A 14,881-nucleotide genomic window follows, 5' to 3' on the forward strand; every position below is an offset into this window, starting at 1 on the left:
CAGCCACTGTGTGTGGGTCCCGATGCCCACCCCTAGCCCTGGTCGAGTGGCGTCCTGGTGCAATCGACCTCAGGTTTGAAATTTTATGCACTGTAGCTATTTTTGAACTTGCTTAATGGCTTGCCATTTTCCTGGACTTTTGAATATTTTGAAAAAATTATGTAAATATGTTTCATCTCTTGAATAGTGGTGACCATTTATCAAGCCTTTTCACCTGGTGCAATTGTGAAAGAACATAAGTGATGGAGGAACATTTTTATTGAAGTAGATTTTTAGATATGGGCTCAATTTTGGCCCAGTATAATCATTGCAAACAAATAGTTGTTTAAATTAGTTGCGAGATTAGGGTAATTTAATTCAACTATCTTTTATTTTTGTATTTATGCTTCTGTTGTCTAGTAAATTAACTTTGCGAAGTTTGTCATATAATGTCCTGTATAGCTGTTTGATCCTATTCACATTCTTTAGTCAAGTCATTAAGTTCTGCTGGCCTCCCACCCCTATCCCAGGCCGAATGGCCTCCAATGTACCTACCTGCGCTGATTTCTTAACTCTCCGCAAGGGTTTTCTGATGTGGCCATATACGCTAGCCTAAGTCGATTTGGAGTAACTATTAGCTGGCCAGTGGTCTAAATGGCCAAAACTGGCATAGGTGGTTGGTTACACCCACTTTTGAGGAAAAACTGAACTTAAAAAAAATCATAACTAACTCACTTACACTGGTGCAAATTGAATGTGCAAAATGGAGATTTTTAAAGATACTCCAGAAAAATCAAGTTGCTCCAACAAAAAAAAACCAGAGCAACTCCTGGACAATTTTGAGCCCATTATAACCCCTTCACTGATTAGAAACAAGGTGGCAGAGACCAGATATACATCATTTGGTGTAATAGTATACTCAAATCACTCTGGTCACCAATAAAATCTCCAACTTGGAACTATGCTTTCAAATGCCAACATGTCTCATATTTTAGAAGCCTATCCCTTTCATCTCTTGGCCTTCAATAACAGTGTGTGGAAGTTCAAACATATATTTTTAAAACCCATTGGTATTTTAGGTTCCTTTTTTAGGCCAATCATACAAGGACCAGAGAGTCAATGTACTTGCATTTTCTGCAATGAAAAACTTCGGGGGGAAATTCTAGTATATATTTTTTTCCCTCATTTATCTCTGTGGGTGGGGGGGGGGGGTCAATTTGGTTGCAGTTGGAGACCAAGAAAAGCAGATTTGTATATTTTTGGCTATGTCCAAGTCATGAAGCTTCAAGCACTTGGCAAGAATTGAAGCAGGAATCTTTCAGTCAACGCCTAGAAAAACAACTCCCTGCTAATACTACTGTAGTTGGCCAAAACATTAATTAAAGTGCTACCATTTGTCTAGCTTGTGTTAAATTTGATACCTATAATTTCTCAAAACTAGCTGTAGTTACTTCAAATGCTTCATAGTTTTATAGTTTTATTTTCATAGTTTGCAGTTTCAGGTAAATTACATTGGCCTTTCATTTGAATTTCTTCTCCCCTTCCCCTCTCCTGAAGTAATTGACTGCTGGAATTTGGTATAGAATTTCATAAAGTAAATTTCTGGAATTTAAACATGCAGGAATTGACAAACTGAGACCACCATCCCTACCACTCCACATCTTAAAACTCTGCACCATTAGTGGCTTATTCAATTTAACCAAATGGCTGAACTACAGAACAAGGGAGCCCAAGGTTTCTAATTACTATCCAGCCACCCCTGCTAAGTGCATGTGGATGTCAAATAAGGATGGATCAAGTTCAGTTGCAATGCCCCTCCTGCAATCAACTGGATATTGATCAAGGCTGCACATGAATAATAGCTACACAAACAAGGTAGCAGAAAATGACCAGTGCTCATGGAACCATACCCTAGCAGTCAATGACTTCGGGAGAGGGGAAGGGGAGAAGAAATTCAAATGAAAGCCCAATGTAAATTACCTGAAACTGTAAACTATGAAAATAAAAGCAACAGTTAATCAGAAATAACTCAACAAGTACTTTCGCATTAAATAGGAATGGGTTACGTCACTGTGAAAATGCAAGAGTTACTAACATGTCCAAATCATAAAACTTTAATTGGGTATCGACTGAATATTTATTGGCTCGAATGCAATCCAAATAAAATAAATTGCATTAGAAATTTTGAAAATTTCCTGTGCTTTCTTCTCCCCAAACTGTAATTCATCAGTTGCGGCATGGGTGGAGGAATGAGGGGGGAGTTGGGGGAAGAGAAAGACCTGACCTGTGCCAATGCCGCTACTGTTCCAGTCAGAACAAAGCATGTCTGACCTGGGGTACGTTCTTTAATTTTTCTCTCCCCTAAGGAGGTGCCTGGCATTGGTTTGGTTTCCCCATTACAATACTGCTGACACTGCCAATTCATTGTAATGACATTGCCATTTTCATTTGTTTCGATAAAATGCAGGAAAATATAAAAAAGAGCTTGTGAAAGTATTACTTCTAATTTTAGAATATTCAGTCTTAATAAATGGCTTTTATAAATTGCCATTTTACATTAGCAATTTAAGACTGTACCTCAAAGCTTTTGCGCAGTGCATCAATACCAAGGTAGAAGAGCATCTGCCATGTCTGTTCTTCAGCTCGTAACTTCTGCCAAATTCTGTGCAAGCGTTCATACAGATGAATACCAAGACATGTAAGGACCTCTTCTTGTGCAATGTCTATAGTTTTTGCATGCCTCTCCCTCCGCCTAGAAGCAATAAGACTGGTTAGGTTACAATTTAAAGCAGTTGTTCCCAACTATAGTGATAGCATAACAGCTTCAACATAGCTTCTGAATGGAGAGTTATAGTGCAGTTATGCAGTTAGAAATGTTAGCTACTGTTCTTGACCACATTGTGACATTTGAATTTATATAAACAAAATGAAAAAGACTGCTCCAGCAAAGAGTCAAAATGCTCACTATACAAGAACCTCACCATGTGTATGTTGTACTGTGTCAGGACTGAAGAACTAATTAGATTCAATTTAGCATTCAGGTGACCTGGTGCAACACACCAATCTACAAGGATCTACTGCAGAAGCGATTTAATAGCCTGGATTTTTCCTACACCTATTTTTGGGGCACTTTCTATGGGAGCCGTTCTGTATCCCAGCCATTTCCAAAATTTTCTATCAGAAGTGTTGTCAGATGCTCAATCTGCCCGCTCATTTTGGCTGACATTTTCAAATTAGGTTAATGACAAATACATAAACTATGCAGTTTTGTTCGTTAACACTTTGGCAACACCAGGTGTCAAGAATATTGTTGCATTATTGGCATTTGAACTTGCTAAGAAAGCATGGTAGGATTTAAAACCAAGGCCTTAAGAGTCTACTGAAATCAACGACACTATGGAAACCAGGAAACTAAAAAATGCTAACAAATTTCTTTACCACCATGCTGCCCTGCAAGTGCCATGACATTTTCCTATTTTCTTAGCCCCAACCAACCCAGTGAGCTGCTCAATACCATAGAAGAACCAGAAATAACCCCTAAAAAGCCAATGTTGTATGATTTCTTGCTTCAAATTAGAATCTTTTCCTTTTAGCTACTCAACCTCAGTTCTCCTTTATTACATCCTAACAAGACACCACAATCTTGCATTATGATTTCACCGCTTTCTAGACCAGCTATTATAACCTGAGCTGTATTGCCAATTTGTGGCGAGTTCTGGACCAATGCCTACGAGAGAGAATGAATGCTCTCTAAAAGAACCTTTAAGCCATTCACAACTTCCTTTTTGATCATGGAAACAGGCAACCTGCTCCCATATCTTAGTGTTGCTGGTGTGGCACAGATGTTCTCAGTTTCATCCCTCAAGATAGCAGTCTACCTGGTTCAGATCTAGATCACTGCATGGAAGTTACAAACAAATTCAGTCAATTGTTTCACACATGCATCATGCCTAGAGAAAATAATTATTTTTTAGAAAGCGCTAGATATCCCACTCTAGCAAATTACATACTCATACCCTCCTGCAAACTCTGGCTCAGCACGGCCCAACAGATGCGCAATGAAGTCAGTCTCACAACAAACATGGATATGTCGTTCATGGGGACAGCAACGTAGTCCCTCATAGAGAGCTGCACAGTAGCCCTTTTCCTTGCTGCAATCCAATTCCCCAATGAGAATGTTGTATGCTCGCAGCACTTTATTTTTACAATCTGTGCAAAACCTGCAAGAATAAGAAACGTGACAAATTTAACATTCATTACAGTTGAATAGATAAATGCTGGGACTTCCCCCCCCAATACTCAACAGCTTTTGACTAATTTACATCTAATTCATTTCAATCGTAAATTCTGCACAAAACAACATGCAGCATCCATGCTTTATTACAAACCTGTGTTTCCGTAGATAAGTCTCTAGTGTTTCCAAAAGACAACTGGAGTCAATTAATACTACTTCATCCCTACATTCCTGGGACATTAGTTCCCACACATCCATCCAGCAACCCCTGTTAATAGAAACAAATAATCTATGATTTTTGGCAAACAAATACAAAAAGCATCTGGACCAGTTAAAATACACACCACTAGAATTAGTGCTGGACAATAATTATTCAAACTTGCCTCAAATCTGGAGTGATGTTTTCCAGAACTAGAGTTAGGTCATAATCTCAGAACAAAATACTGATAGTCATATGCAAGTGTCACTGTTTTTATTTGCACCCATCAGATACTGAATACCCATAACAAGGGGAAAAATACTTAAACTCTGTACAAACATTTGATTCATGCTATATAATGCATGGAGCTGTAATTTGCTATTAAAATCATCATTTGGTAGCTCAAGATTTCCAATCCCAAAGAAAACTTGAATACCCTGGGAGTGATGTTGAGCATTACCCAATGTCCATTGTGGTGAAACAATTTTAAAAAGCTAGATACAAAACCAGAACAGAATACAAAATTACAGACCTTTTGCCAAGTTTTACAAACCACTGGGCTTTGCTTACAAGTCATTAAATGCTTACATTAGGAAGGGTATTAAAAACACCAAAAAGTGTAAATGGGATGATCTCCGAGGAAGGATTAAAGTTGAAGTTTAAAGTCTAGAAAAGATGATGGGTTAGGGGAGGATGTGGTAAGAGAAGGAAAACATATAAGAAATAAACTTGCATTTATATAGTGCTTTTAACATCTTCAGGACATCCCAAAGCACTTCAGTCAATTAATAATTTTGAAGAGTATTCATTTTTGTTTTAGGCAAACACAGCAAGGCCGCACAAACAGCAATGAGATAAATTACCAGATAATCTGGTTGTGCTGGAAACTCAGCATGTCAGGCACAGCATCTATGGAGAAGCTACTTCTGATGAATGGCAAATACCTGAAATGTTAAACTTTCCTTCTCTCCACAGATGCCATATCTGACTTGCTGAATGTTTCCAACATCTTCTGTTTTTGTTTGATTTCCAGCATCTACAGTATTTCCTCATTTGTTTTAGCGGTGGTGTTGGTTGAGCCTGGATTATGTGCTCAAGGCTCTGGAGTGGCACTTGAACCCACAACCTTCTAAATCAAATGAGCATGTCATCACTGACCCAAGATAAATCCATATTACTTCAAAATAGGCTAAGAAAGCAGGACTGAAGATCAAATTTAGAACAAATCAGGTAAACCTTACTGAATGATAAATGGTTAAAATAATCTACCAAAATAATGGTTATTCACAGCACAATTTAATGCCACGGGAGTGCCAATATACTGGAGAAATGACTTGAATTGACGAAATGGCCTTTTCTCAAATCAGTTCCTTTATCTTGAGACTGCTAACTAAAATCATACTCAACTAATTTTTCTGCACAAGCCCAAGTCATTTTCAATATACGTCTGGATTATATCATACAATGGTATTATACTGTTCAAATAAAATGACATTGTGCTGTACTTGACATTTAAAACATCGAAAAAAAAGTTGAAGTCTACCTATTCCAATTAAGGGAATTCAACTACATAGGCAGTTTTGAATCTAGAGGGAGAATTTATAGAACACCATCCCTTTAGAAGTGTTAAATTGTATTTGGTTTAAAAGAGAACCAGAGGTCAAGGAGCAGCCCATACATAATTTAGTTTTATTTCTCCAGTTATCCACCTTGTACAAAATAAAATGTCAAAATAGCATGAAAAAAGTGATGAGAACCTGTGGCTGAGGCCATCTTTGAACATCGCATCAGAAAACAGTTTGCCAAGACATTGTCAAGGCTGCAGCATATTGTTGCCTTGTCAAGAGAAAAATCAGTTAATTGCCCCATCACATCACCACAGCACAACCCCAAAGCTGCAACATAAATGCACTATGATTCCCTACACCAAAATTAATCCCAATCACTAATGATCAAATCACATTGTTTGACCATTGAAGAGGAAATACCTTCACAATCACTCATACGGTGTTACCAGACCTTTAACCTATGCAGTATGCTTTGTAAAACACAAGTCAGAACACAAACCAAATAGATTGTTTTTTGTATGGGGAAACAGAGGAAAACTAGATGGAATCAAAGGCTATATATTGCAAAGTATAATGGGTCTTACTAAAAATTTTCTTGCAATTCCAGGTTTAAAAAAGTATTCTTAATTTCCTCTATTCTTGCAGCAAGGCAAATCAAGTCTCAACCCTCATCATTGTGAATATATCTTCTACTCTTGGATTCTATTATTTTAAGTTCATTCTGAAGCATTACTATATGGGCAAAGTTCTGGTTCATATTAGTATAGGTTTTCAGGCATAGATTGTTTTAACTACATATATGAAAAAAATTCAAAGTGGATGTTTCCCCACTTTAGGAGCACCAGAGGTCATTTTGCTGGCCAGCATTTCTTGGAAATTCACTGGATATTTATTCCCTTCCAAAACCAGAGTTCAAGATAATCTAATTACTTGCCCTTGTATTTTTTTTTTTAAACCCAACAATTTGCTACTACTAATAATAATCTTTCCAGAAGATCTCAGTAGTAAGGTAACCAATATTGAAACAGGCTTCTACATATAGAGATGAAATGACAAAATTCAATACTGCAAAATGTGATAGAAGAGTGTTCAACAAGTTACGGCAGAGAAATGCTAGACCAGAGTTCAAATTTGGGCAGAAATACAACTTTGTTTGCCACTAGTTTTATTAATTCAGATCATTTCCAAAATCAGCATTGTTCAGAAACCAATCTGACTTGATTTTCTTATCAGTTGCTATGCAAACCACTGGCAGCATAAATTTGCAACTTAGCCACCAATACCAATTTTAAGTGGTGAGAAATACACTTTACTGGAACTATATACACTGGGGTAGCTATACTAAACTAACTAGTGCATTTATAACTTCTTGGGTCAGGACTGCTTAAGCATAATACCAAGTTCAGGTTGTTTTAACTAGCAATTCCCCATCATCCTTCAAGTCTGGTGGCCAAAGTGCAATCAGCTTACAAGCTTTCCCAAGCAATCTGAATTGTGTGCGCAAGTAAATTACAACTACAGAAGTAAGTTTCCTACATTACAACAGTGACTACACTTCAAAAGTACTTCATTGGATCTAAAGCGATTCGAGATGGCTTGAGGTTATGAATGGCGTTATATAAATGCAAGTTATTTCTTTCCAAATGCACTATTACGGAACCACAGCTTTGATGCCTCATCTGTACAAGTTTTCTGATCTCCAATGACATAAAAATTTGCTTGGAGACAATTTTTGTTTTTTTAAATAAAGGGGGAGAAGAAAAGTCAGCCAGGGTTTCCACCCGATTGCTGTCCCGGTAAGTCCTGCCAACAAGTATGGATGCATGGACAAAAAGACAGATAAAGCTGTGATCTTCCCTTGCTTAAAAATCTGCCAATATTAATCTTAAACATCAGCCATTTGCACAAAGGATCAGAGGGCTACCAGCATGCATGGAACTGTACCCACAAAATCAATACAGTACCTTCATTTGGGGTTGGTGGCAATAGGGAAGATCAAGTCTTGACAGAACATATCTTAACTGGAAGAATATAAATAGAATTAATGGGTACCTGTGGTCCCCAAAACAATGATGACCAACATTCGGAAGGTTATGTCTCTGGGGTGTGAAAAGCTGGCTTTCAAATGCACTGACTGCTATTTTAACCTATTGGTGCATGATTAGGGAAGCTTTAAGGTTTACTTTTTTGAAAAAGGTTTAGCCATACCACTGGCAATAAAATGATCATTTCTATTCCCCCCCCCCCACCCCAAACCCCCTTTAACCTGTCCTTCTGCCATCAGATAGAGCAAGTTACAAGTTGAACAGGCATCGGAGTTATGTCATGCTATTTTGTATACTAGCTATCAAACCAGTATCAACCCATTGCTAAAGTTCATGTTGGCTACTGACCAATTTCTAAAAGCAAGTTTCTGCATGTTTATTTTGAAAATAGCCATTTTTGAAGTTAATTTAATAAGCATTAAGCCAAGACAGTAAATCAACATTCAGCAATAGCAGTTATCAACAATGTACTTTGTAAAAGGAATGGTGTTTGACGGTAATGCTTTTATAAATTTGTTTGAAAGCAAGGTATTGACATGACAAGTTAATCTTCATAAGAGTACTATGCACCTCAAATAAACTACCTCTATGTTTATCTCCCTGTTACCTGTGTGGTGGCTGAAAAGGTCCAAAGTGAAAAAGGATGCTACATCTGACTTCCTTCTTGCTGTCTCCATTACTTTTCTTATCTGACCCTAGTGCTCTCTCTGCGTTTCCACTGCCACTGTTCCCTTCACTGTAATTTGCAGAAGAGTTAACAGGCTCAGGATCATTCATGCAAACATCTTTCTGCCCTTCACCTATAAAGATGTTCATCAAGTGTATTAAAGCAAGATACCAAATCCTACAACTTTTACTGCATTCTGAAACACAAATTTCAGACTTCAAATAACTTAACACAAGATGTTAAATGGCATTTTGCTTTGGAACACCAGCCTATTATACACCATGACATCAAGATGTTGGAATGTGGTTTCAATTCCCTACTCTTAAGTTGTCAATCTTGAGTCTGTTTTTCTGAAGAGGCATACCAAAGAAAGAAGACAACTGAATCTCTGGGCAAACACAAAAGCAAAATACTGCAGATGCTGGAATCTGAAATAAAAACAGAATGCTGGAAATCTCAGCGGGTCAGGCAGCATCTGTGGAGAGAAAAACAGAGTTAACGTTATGGGTCGACGACCCTTCGTCAGAATCTCTGGGCACATCTGTTTGTAACCAGCTGAAGCTGTATCAGCACCCGACCTGAAGACAGGCCAGCCAGACACCCCCTCACTGCTGGCAGTGTAGGCCTTAAGTGCAGGATCATTTTTTAAATAAAAGTCAACTTGAGTTTTTTTTTAAATGCACGTACAAACGTAATGTAACTTGGTTTGAAAATGTTCTTAATAAATGGAGTCAAAAGCACTCAACTGCCAATTTATGCTATTCAATAGGTGGTTCCATAACAGAAACTATAATTTGCATAAAATCTACTTTTCAGTAGTTTGTAGTTCAAACCACTCAGCACAATAAAGTATATATGAGCTCAATGATCAAACTTTACCACTTGGTGGTGCTGTCACTAACACTAACTGTACACTTTGAGACTATTATATAGCTAGCTACATATGTTGATCTACTATGGGACACTGAGCAGGAAGCTATGCTGTTTAATCCCACATACCTTGCATTTCATGTATGTTGTTATATTTGCGAGGATAAATAAGACATATATACTGAAGTAGAGATGCAGACAAATGTAAAGGTTCAGATATACAAATCTTTAAAAGTGGAAGGACAAGTAGATTATAAAGTCCATTGAGAGGGTGCAGAATCGACTTACTAGGATACCATGGATGAGATGCTTTAGTTGAGAAGAGACAGGGGCTTTGCATTGTCAAAGATTAAGAAACCTCATTAAAATGTTCAAAATGCTTAGGGCAAGGCAAATTGGGAAAAATTAATTCCACTCGGCATAAATTCAAGATCACAAAAAGAACAGTTAGAACATGGAATGTCTTGCCAAAAAAAAGTGGGAACAAAATCCACAATAACTTAAAGGAATTGGAACAATATTTGAAAAAAGATATGGGAGAAGGCCAGGAATGGAAACAAGTGTACATTTTCATAAAACCAACAGTAGAGACAACAGGCTGACTGACCTTTCAGTGCTGTAAAATGTTATGATTTACATGCTTCCTTCTCCTCCCAGAAAGCATACACTTACCCAAATCTAGAGAGCTCCAGCCAATGTTGGCAATACTTAGTCTTATACACCGACCGGTATGGCAAATGTTCAACTAGCTGAGACCATAGAGCTTAACAACACAAAGCACCGTTAAATATCCCACTGCTTGTCCAATCAGGACTACCTTAAGACACAAGGTTTTCAAACTGGGATCCCAGGGAGCAGGTTTCTGCCCATCTCATCAAAATCTTTAAACGCTTCTGTATGTGTCGATTTATCAGCATATTATATCCAAGTCTGAATAAGGCAATTTCTAAAATAATCACCACTATTTTCCTTTAAGTAGCTGCTAGTATCGTTGGGAAGTTATGATGAGTAGCTACTGGAATGTCAAGTCAGATTTCCTTGTAAATTTTGAGAACCAGTGCATTAGGATACTGACGAAGATTTATCTGGAATCAAGTGGAAAATATCCCAGCATTCAGTTCAGCTTTACCCTTCCAGGTCCCATTAATGAGCCAATCAACAGTGGCCCCAAGTACTGTGAAGCCATTTGCCTCAGGTATTAGAGTAGAGTACAATCTACCACAGGTGGTGGACCCAGTTTTAATCTTGTCAGCAGGTAGATCAATTTGGAGCTAACTCAGCCTCGAGATTATCTTACCCTCTGTCTCCTCACCCCAATCCACATCAATCATTGGCCAAACAAGTGTGGTTGAGTACATTTCCACCATCCTGCTGCCACAATATAGCTTACTGAACAGTTGTTCCACTAGTTTCAACTGTTCAGCAACAGCTGCTTGCCTCTGTACTGAATGATGGCAAGCATCAATTCTTGGATAAACAAGCATGTGTTGTCATACCCAACCTCCAGTAATACCGTCCTGTAGCCATTGTCCCAAGTCTCAGGGCTCAAATTTCAGACTCCCGCTAGAATGGTGCACATCGAAGAGGCCCGTCTAATTTGTAGAACAAAAATTGCACCGAATACTTACCTCGCGATTCTCCGATAGCTGTAGACCCATTTCCAGCTTGGCGCTGCTACAGCCAGGGGGCGGAGCTACAGCCCTGCGCCAAAAACAGTGCCGGCAGTGGAGGCGGCGCACGTGCACGGTATTCCCAGCGCGTCCTGTCTCCGGGCAACCACCCTATCCCTGGCCGAAGGGACATCGTCCCTATCCCGGGCCGAGTGGCCCAACACTGCTTACCTCGTCGTTGGCGGGGCCCGCCCGCCCAGCCTCTCGTTGGGGGCAGGCTCCGCCCGGAGAGTAGTCGTTGTCAGCTGCGTGCGGGCCCCGCCCATAGTCCTCGATGGCGCCCGAAATCCTCAGCAGCGACGGGGCCCACCTGGCCTCTTGCTGGGGACGGGCCCTGCCCAAAGGGTCGGCGTCTGTGGCAGCCCAGCATCTGCTGCGTGCGGGCCCGGCCCGAAGTGCCCGGCCGGAAGTGCTCCCCCTCTCCTCCCCCCCATTTAGTTTCCCCCTCTATTCAGCTCCCCCTCAACTCCATTCGTATCCGAAATGTCCCACATTGTAACCAAAATAACTCAATGAACCAACTAAAAGTAACACACACCAATAACTTCTGACCAACAAAGGTCAGTTTTTCCTGATTTAATAACCACATTCAAGAGCCATTAAAATCCAGGTCTCCAGTAGCTGAAACAGATCAGATTGAACATGTAACCCAAAAAGATTTTACTCTGGCATAGAAATGTTGTTTTTAAAATATACCAGAGATTGTAATTTAGTACAGAACTGTAGGTATTACTTACCCCAAAGGTTTTGGCTTGTGCGTATCTAACGAATGTAATTGACATCTTTTGTTCTTTTTACTTTTAGGAATTGCATCGATCGTCTCATTTAGTTTGGACCTAAGAAGAAATTAGTCAGAACTTACTGTACAGAACATTCATTGGCAAATCAAAAATATTCTCCAATGCTAGGCAAACTCCTGTGGTGCTTTACAGATAGTACCTGACTTCTCTATCGAATTATGTATCTTGTACACCATTCTCCATTTCAAATCTTTCCAGCTGGGACTCATTGGATCAGGGAAGAAAATAAAATCTAAAATAACTTGCTCTTTGTTTCGCATGCCTGTCTTTCTACAATCATCTATCATTTGATAAAATGCAACCGCATGTGTGAATAGCAAGACAGAGATAAGGTGCCACACAAAAGGTTACTGCAGAAGATAAAGGTACGCAGAGTCAGAGGAAATGTATTAGCATGGATAGAGAATTGGCTGGCGAACAGAAAGCAGAGAGTCGGGATAAATGGGTCCTTTTCGGGTTGGAAATCGGTGGTTAGTGGTGTGCCACAAGGATCGGTGCTGGGACCACAACTGTTTACAATATACATCGATGACCTGGAAGAGGGGACAGAGTGTAGTGTAACAAAATTTGCAGATGACACAAAGATTAGTGGGAAAGCAGGTTGTGTAGAGGACTCAGAGAGGCTGCAAAGAGATTTGGATAGGTTAAGCGAATGGGCTAAGGTTTGGCAGATGGAATACAATGTTGGAAAGTGTGAGGTTATCCACCTTGGGGGGAAAAAAAACAGTAAAAGGGATTATTTGAATGGGGAGAAATTACAACATGCTGAGGTGCAGAGGGACCTGGAGGTCCTTGTGCATGAATCCCAAAAAGTTAGTTTGCAGGTGCAGCAGGTAATCAGGAAGGCGAATGGAATGTTGGCCTTCATTGCGAGAGGGATGGAGTACAAAAGCAGAGAGGTCCTGCTGCAACTGTATAGGGTATTGGTAAGGCCGCACCTGGAGTATTGCGTGCAGTTTTGGTCACCTTACTTAAGGATATACTGACTTTGGAGGGAGTACAGAGACGATTCACTAGGCTGATTCCGGACTTGAGGGGGTTACTTTATGATGATAGATTGTGTAGACTGGGTCTTTACTCGTTGGGAGTTAAGAATGAGGGGTGATCTTATAGAAACATTTAAAATAATGAAAGGGATAGACAAGATCGAGGCAGAGAGGTTGTTTCCACTGGTCGGGGAGACTAGAACTAGGGGGCACAGCATCAAAATACAGGGGAGCCAATTTAAAACCGAGTTGAGAAGGAATTTTTTCTCCCAGAGGGTTGTGAATCTGTGGAATTCTCTGCCCAAGGAAACAGTTGAGGCTAGCTCATTGAATGTATTCAAATCACAGATAGATTGGTTTTTAACCAAGAAGGGAATTAAGGGTTACGGGGAGCGGGCGGGTAAGTGGAGCTGAGTCCACGGCCAGATCAGCCATGATTTTATTGAATGGCGGAGCAGGCTCGAGGGGCTAGATGGCCTACTCCTGTTCCTAATTCTTATGTTATGTAGATCAGGCTTCAATGTATGCAGTGACGAAAATACAAAATCGGGGGGGGGGGGGGGGGGAGGGGAATTAGAAACAGGCAAAAAACATTTTTAAAAGCACCAAGGTCAGGGGAAGTGAAAATAAGTCCCATGCCTTCAAAACATAGGTAGGCCTCTGGAAATAAACAGCATGGCACAATTAGAAAAATGTACATTTGTTATTTGAATAGCTATATATTTAGCTAAGTCAAACAAAATGGCAGCTGAAACCATTTTTAAAATATAAATTCAACCACTAGTTTGCAGCCTTTCCAATAATAATAGATTGTTTGCTACAGATTTAGTGCCAATACTATATTCAAGACTGATTATGCTTTAAATTATCCACAACTGGTTTAACCACTTCTGCTTCACAGACAGGGTGACAACAAGCACCAGTGATGTTTAAATCACTGCCACACAGCTTCATCAACAAGTTCTCTACCAATAGGCTTCATCAAAACAAGACCCATTAACTAATTTCCATGCTCGCTGCATGGACAGGAAATCATCACATTAATAGTTTACAATCCTTTAATCGTACAATGGCGTATTTATGGATATAAAAATTCAATTTAAGAATTCACTTACCCGTGCACATAAAATAACGTATACAGTTTTTTTGCATCCATCATGCAGGCACGAGTTACTGAAAGAACTCCTGTGGGCCCCACTGAAAGTGGCTCCAAGGCTGGATTGCCAGATTCTACTAGCTGAGAGAAAAGACGCTCCACACTGCGTCGACATCCAACACACGGAACAAGTTGAGAAAGTGCACTGAAGACTTCACGGGATGTTACCATCATAGCAATGTTAAGGTCTTGCTGTTTGAGCATGCCATGTTGCTGAAACAAAATCGTTGTGTTTTAACCTCAATTTTGCAGTATTTATACACAATTAAAATGTTACTATAAATGCACGAGATCTTGATAAAGATAAACCCTTGTTTAAAAAAAAAACTACAGGCCATCTTGGTTACTGACTTTTATAAGTTACAGAAGTTTTACATAACCCAGTTAGGCTGGTTTGAATTAGAAACACAAAGCAGCTATGCTTTTCAAAATGCAATTTTACAGCTACCAAACTTAATTCTAGACCCCTGTTCCAGCTCTCAACCAGAATCAAAACTAGTAATCTGAAGAAAATGAACACATTAGAATTTGGAATGACTTTGAAAATGATACAAGTATGAAGTAGGAACTGGTAAGCAATAATAGATTACCTTTATGCACAAATAATCAAACTAGAGTTAAAAAAAATATTCACTGATATTTAGACTGCAGATGAGAAAAACAATCAAGTCCCTTTCATTTATAAAATACAAATATAATTGGTCATG

General features: G+C 39.4%; 1 protein-coding gene across 4 annotated transcripts in view; it reads right to left on the bottom strand.

The window, feature by feature from the left end:
• The window catches only part of ggnbp2 (gametogenetin binding protein 2), a 50,761-nt gene that overhangs the window by 11,746 nt on the left and 24,134 nt on the right, over positions 1 to 14,881 (bottom strand). Inside the window, exons 3-8 of one of the 4 annotated variants that reach the window (XM_070857190.1) lie at positions 14,134 to 14,387; positions 11,970 to 12,068; positions 8,633 to 8,761; positions 4,368 to 4,481; positions 3,996 to 4,199; positions 2,557 to 2,731 (exon numbers count right to left, since the gene is read on the bottom strand). In XM_070857190.1, coding sequence (XP_070713291.1) covers positions 2,557 to 2,731; positions 3,996 to 4,199; positions 4,368 to 4,481; positions 8,633 to 8,761; positions 11,970 to 12,068; positions 14,134 to 14,387 — 975 coding nt within the window. Of the gene's footprint in view, positions 1 to 2,556; positions 2,732 to 3,989; positions 4,200 to 4,367; positions 4,482 to 8,632; positions 8,762 to 11,969; positions 12,069 to 14,133; positions 14,388 to 14,881 lie in introns of all 4 variants that reach the window. The other 3 variants (XM_070857189.1, XM_070857192.1, XM_070857191.1) reach the window with 3 other exon arrangements.

Source organism: Pristiophorus japonicus, chromosome 16 (assembly GCF_044704955.1).
Source record: "Pristiophorus japonicus isolate sPriJap1 chromosome 16, sPriJap1.hap1, whole genome shotgun sequence".
NCBI classification, from domain to species: Eukaryota; Metazoa; Chordata; class Chondrichthyes; family Pristiophoridae; genus Pristiophorus; species Pristiophorus japonicus.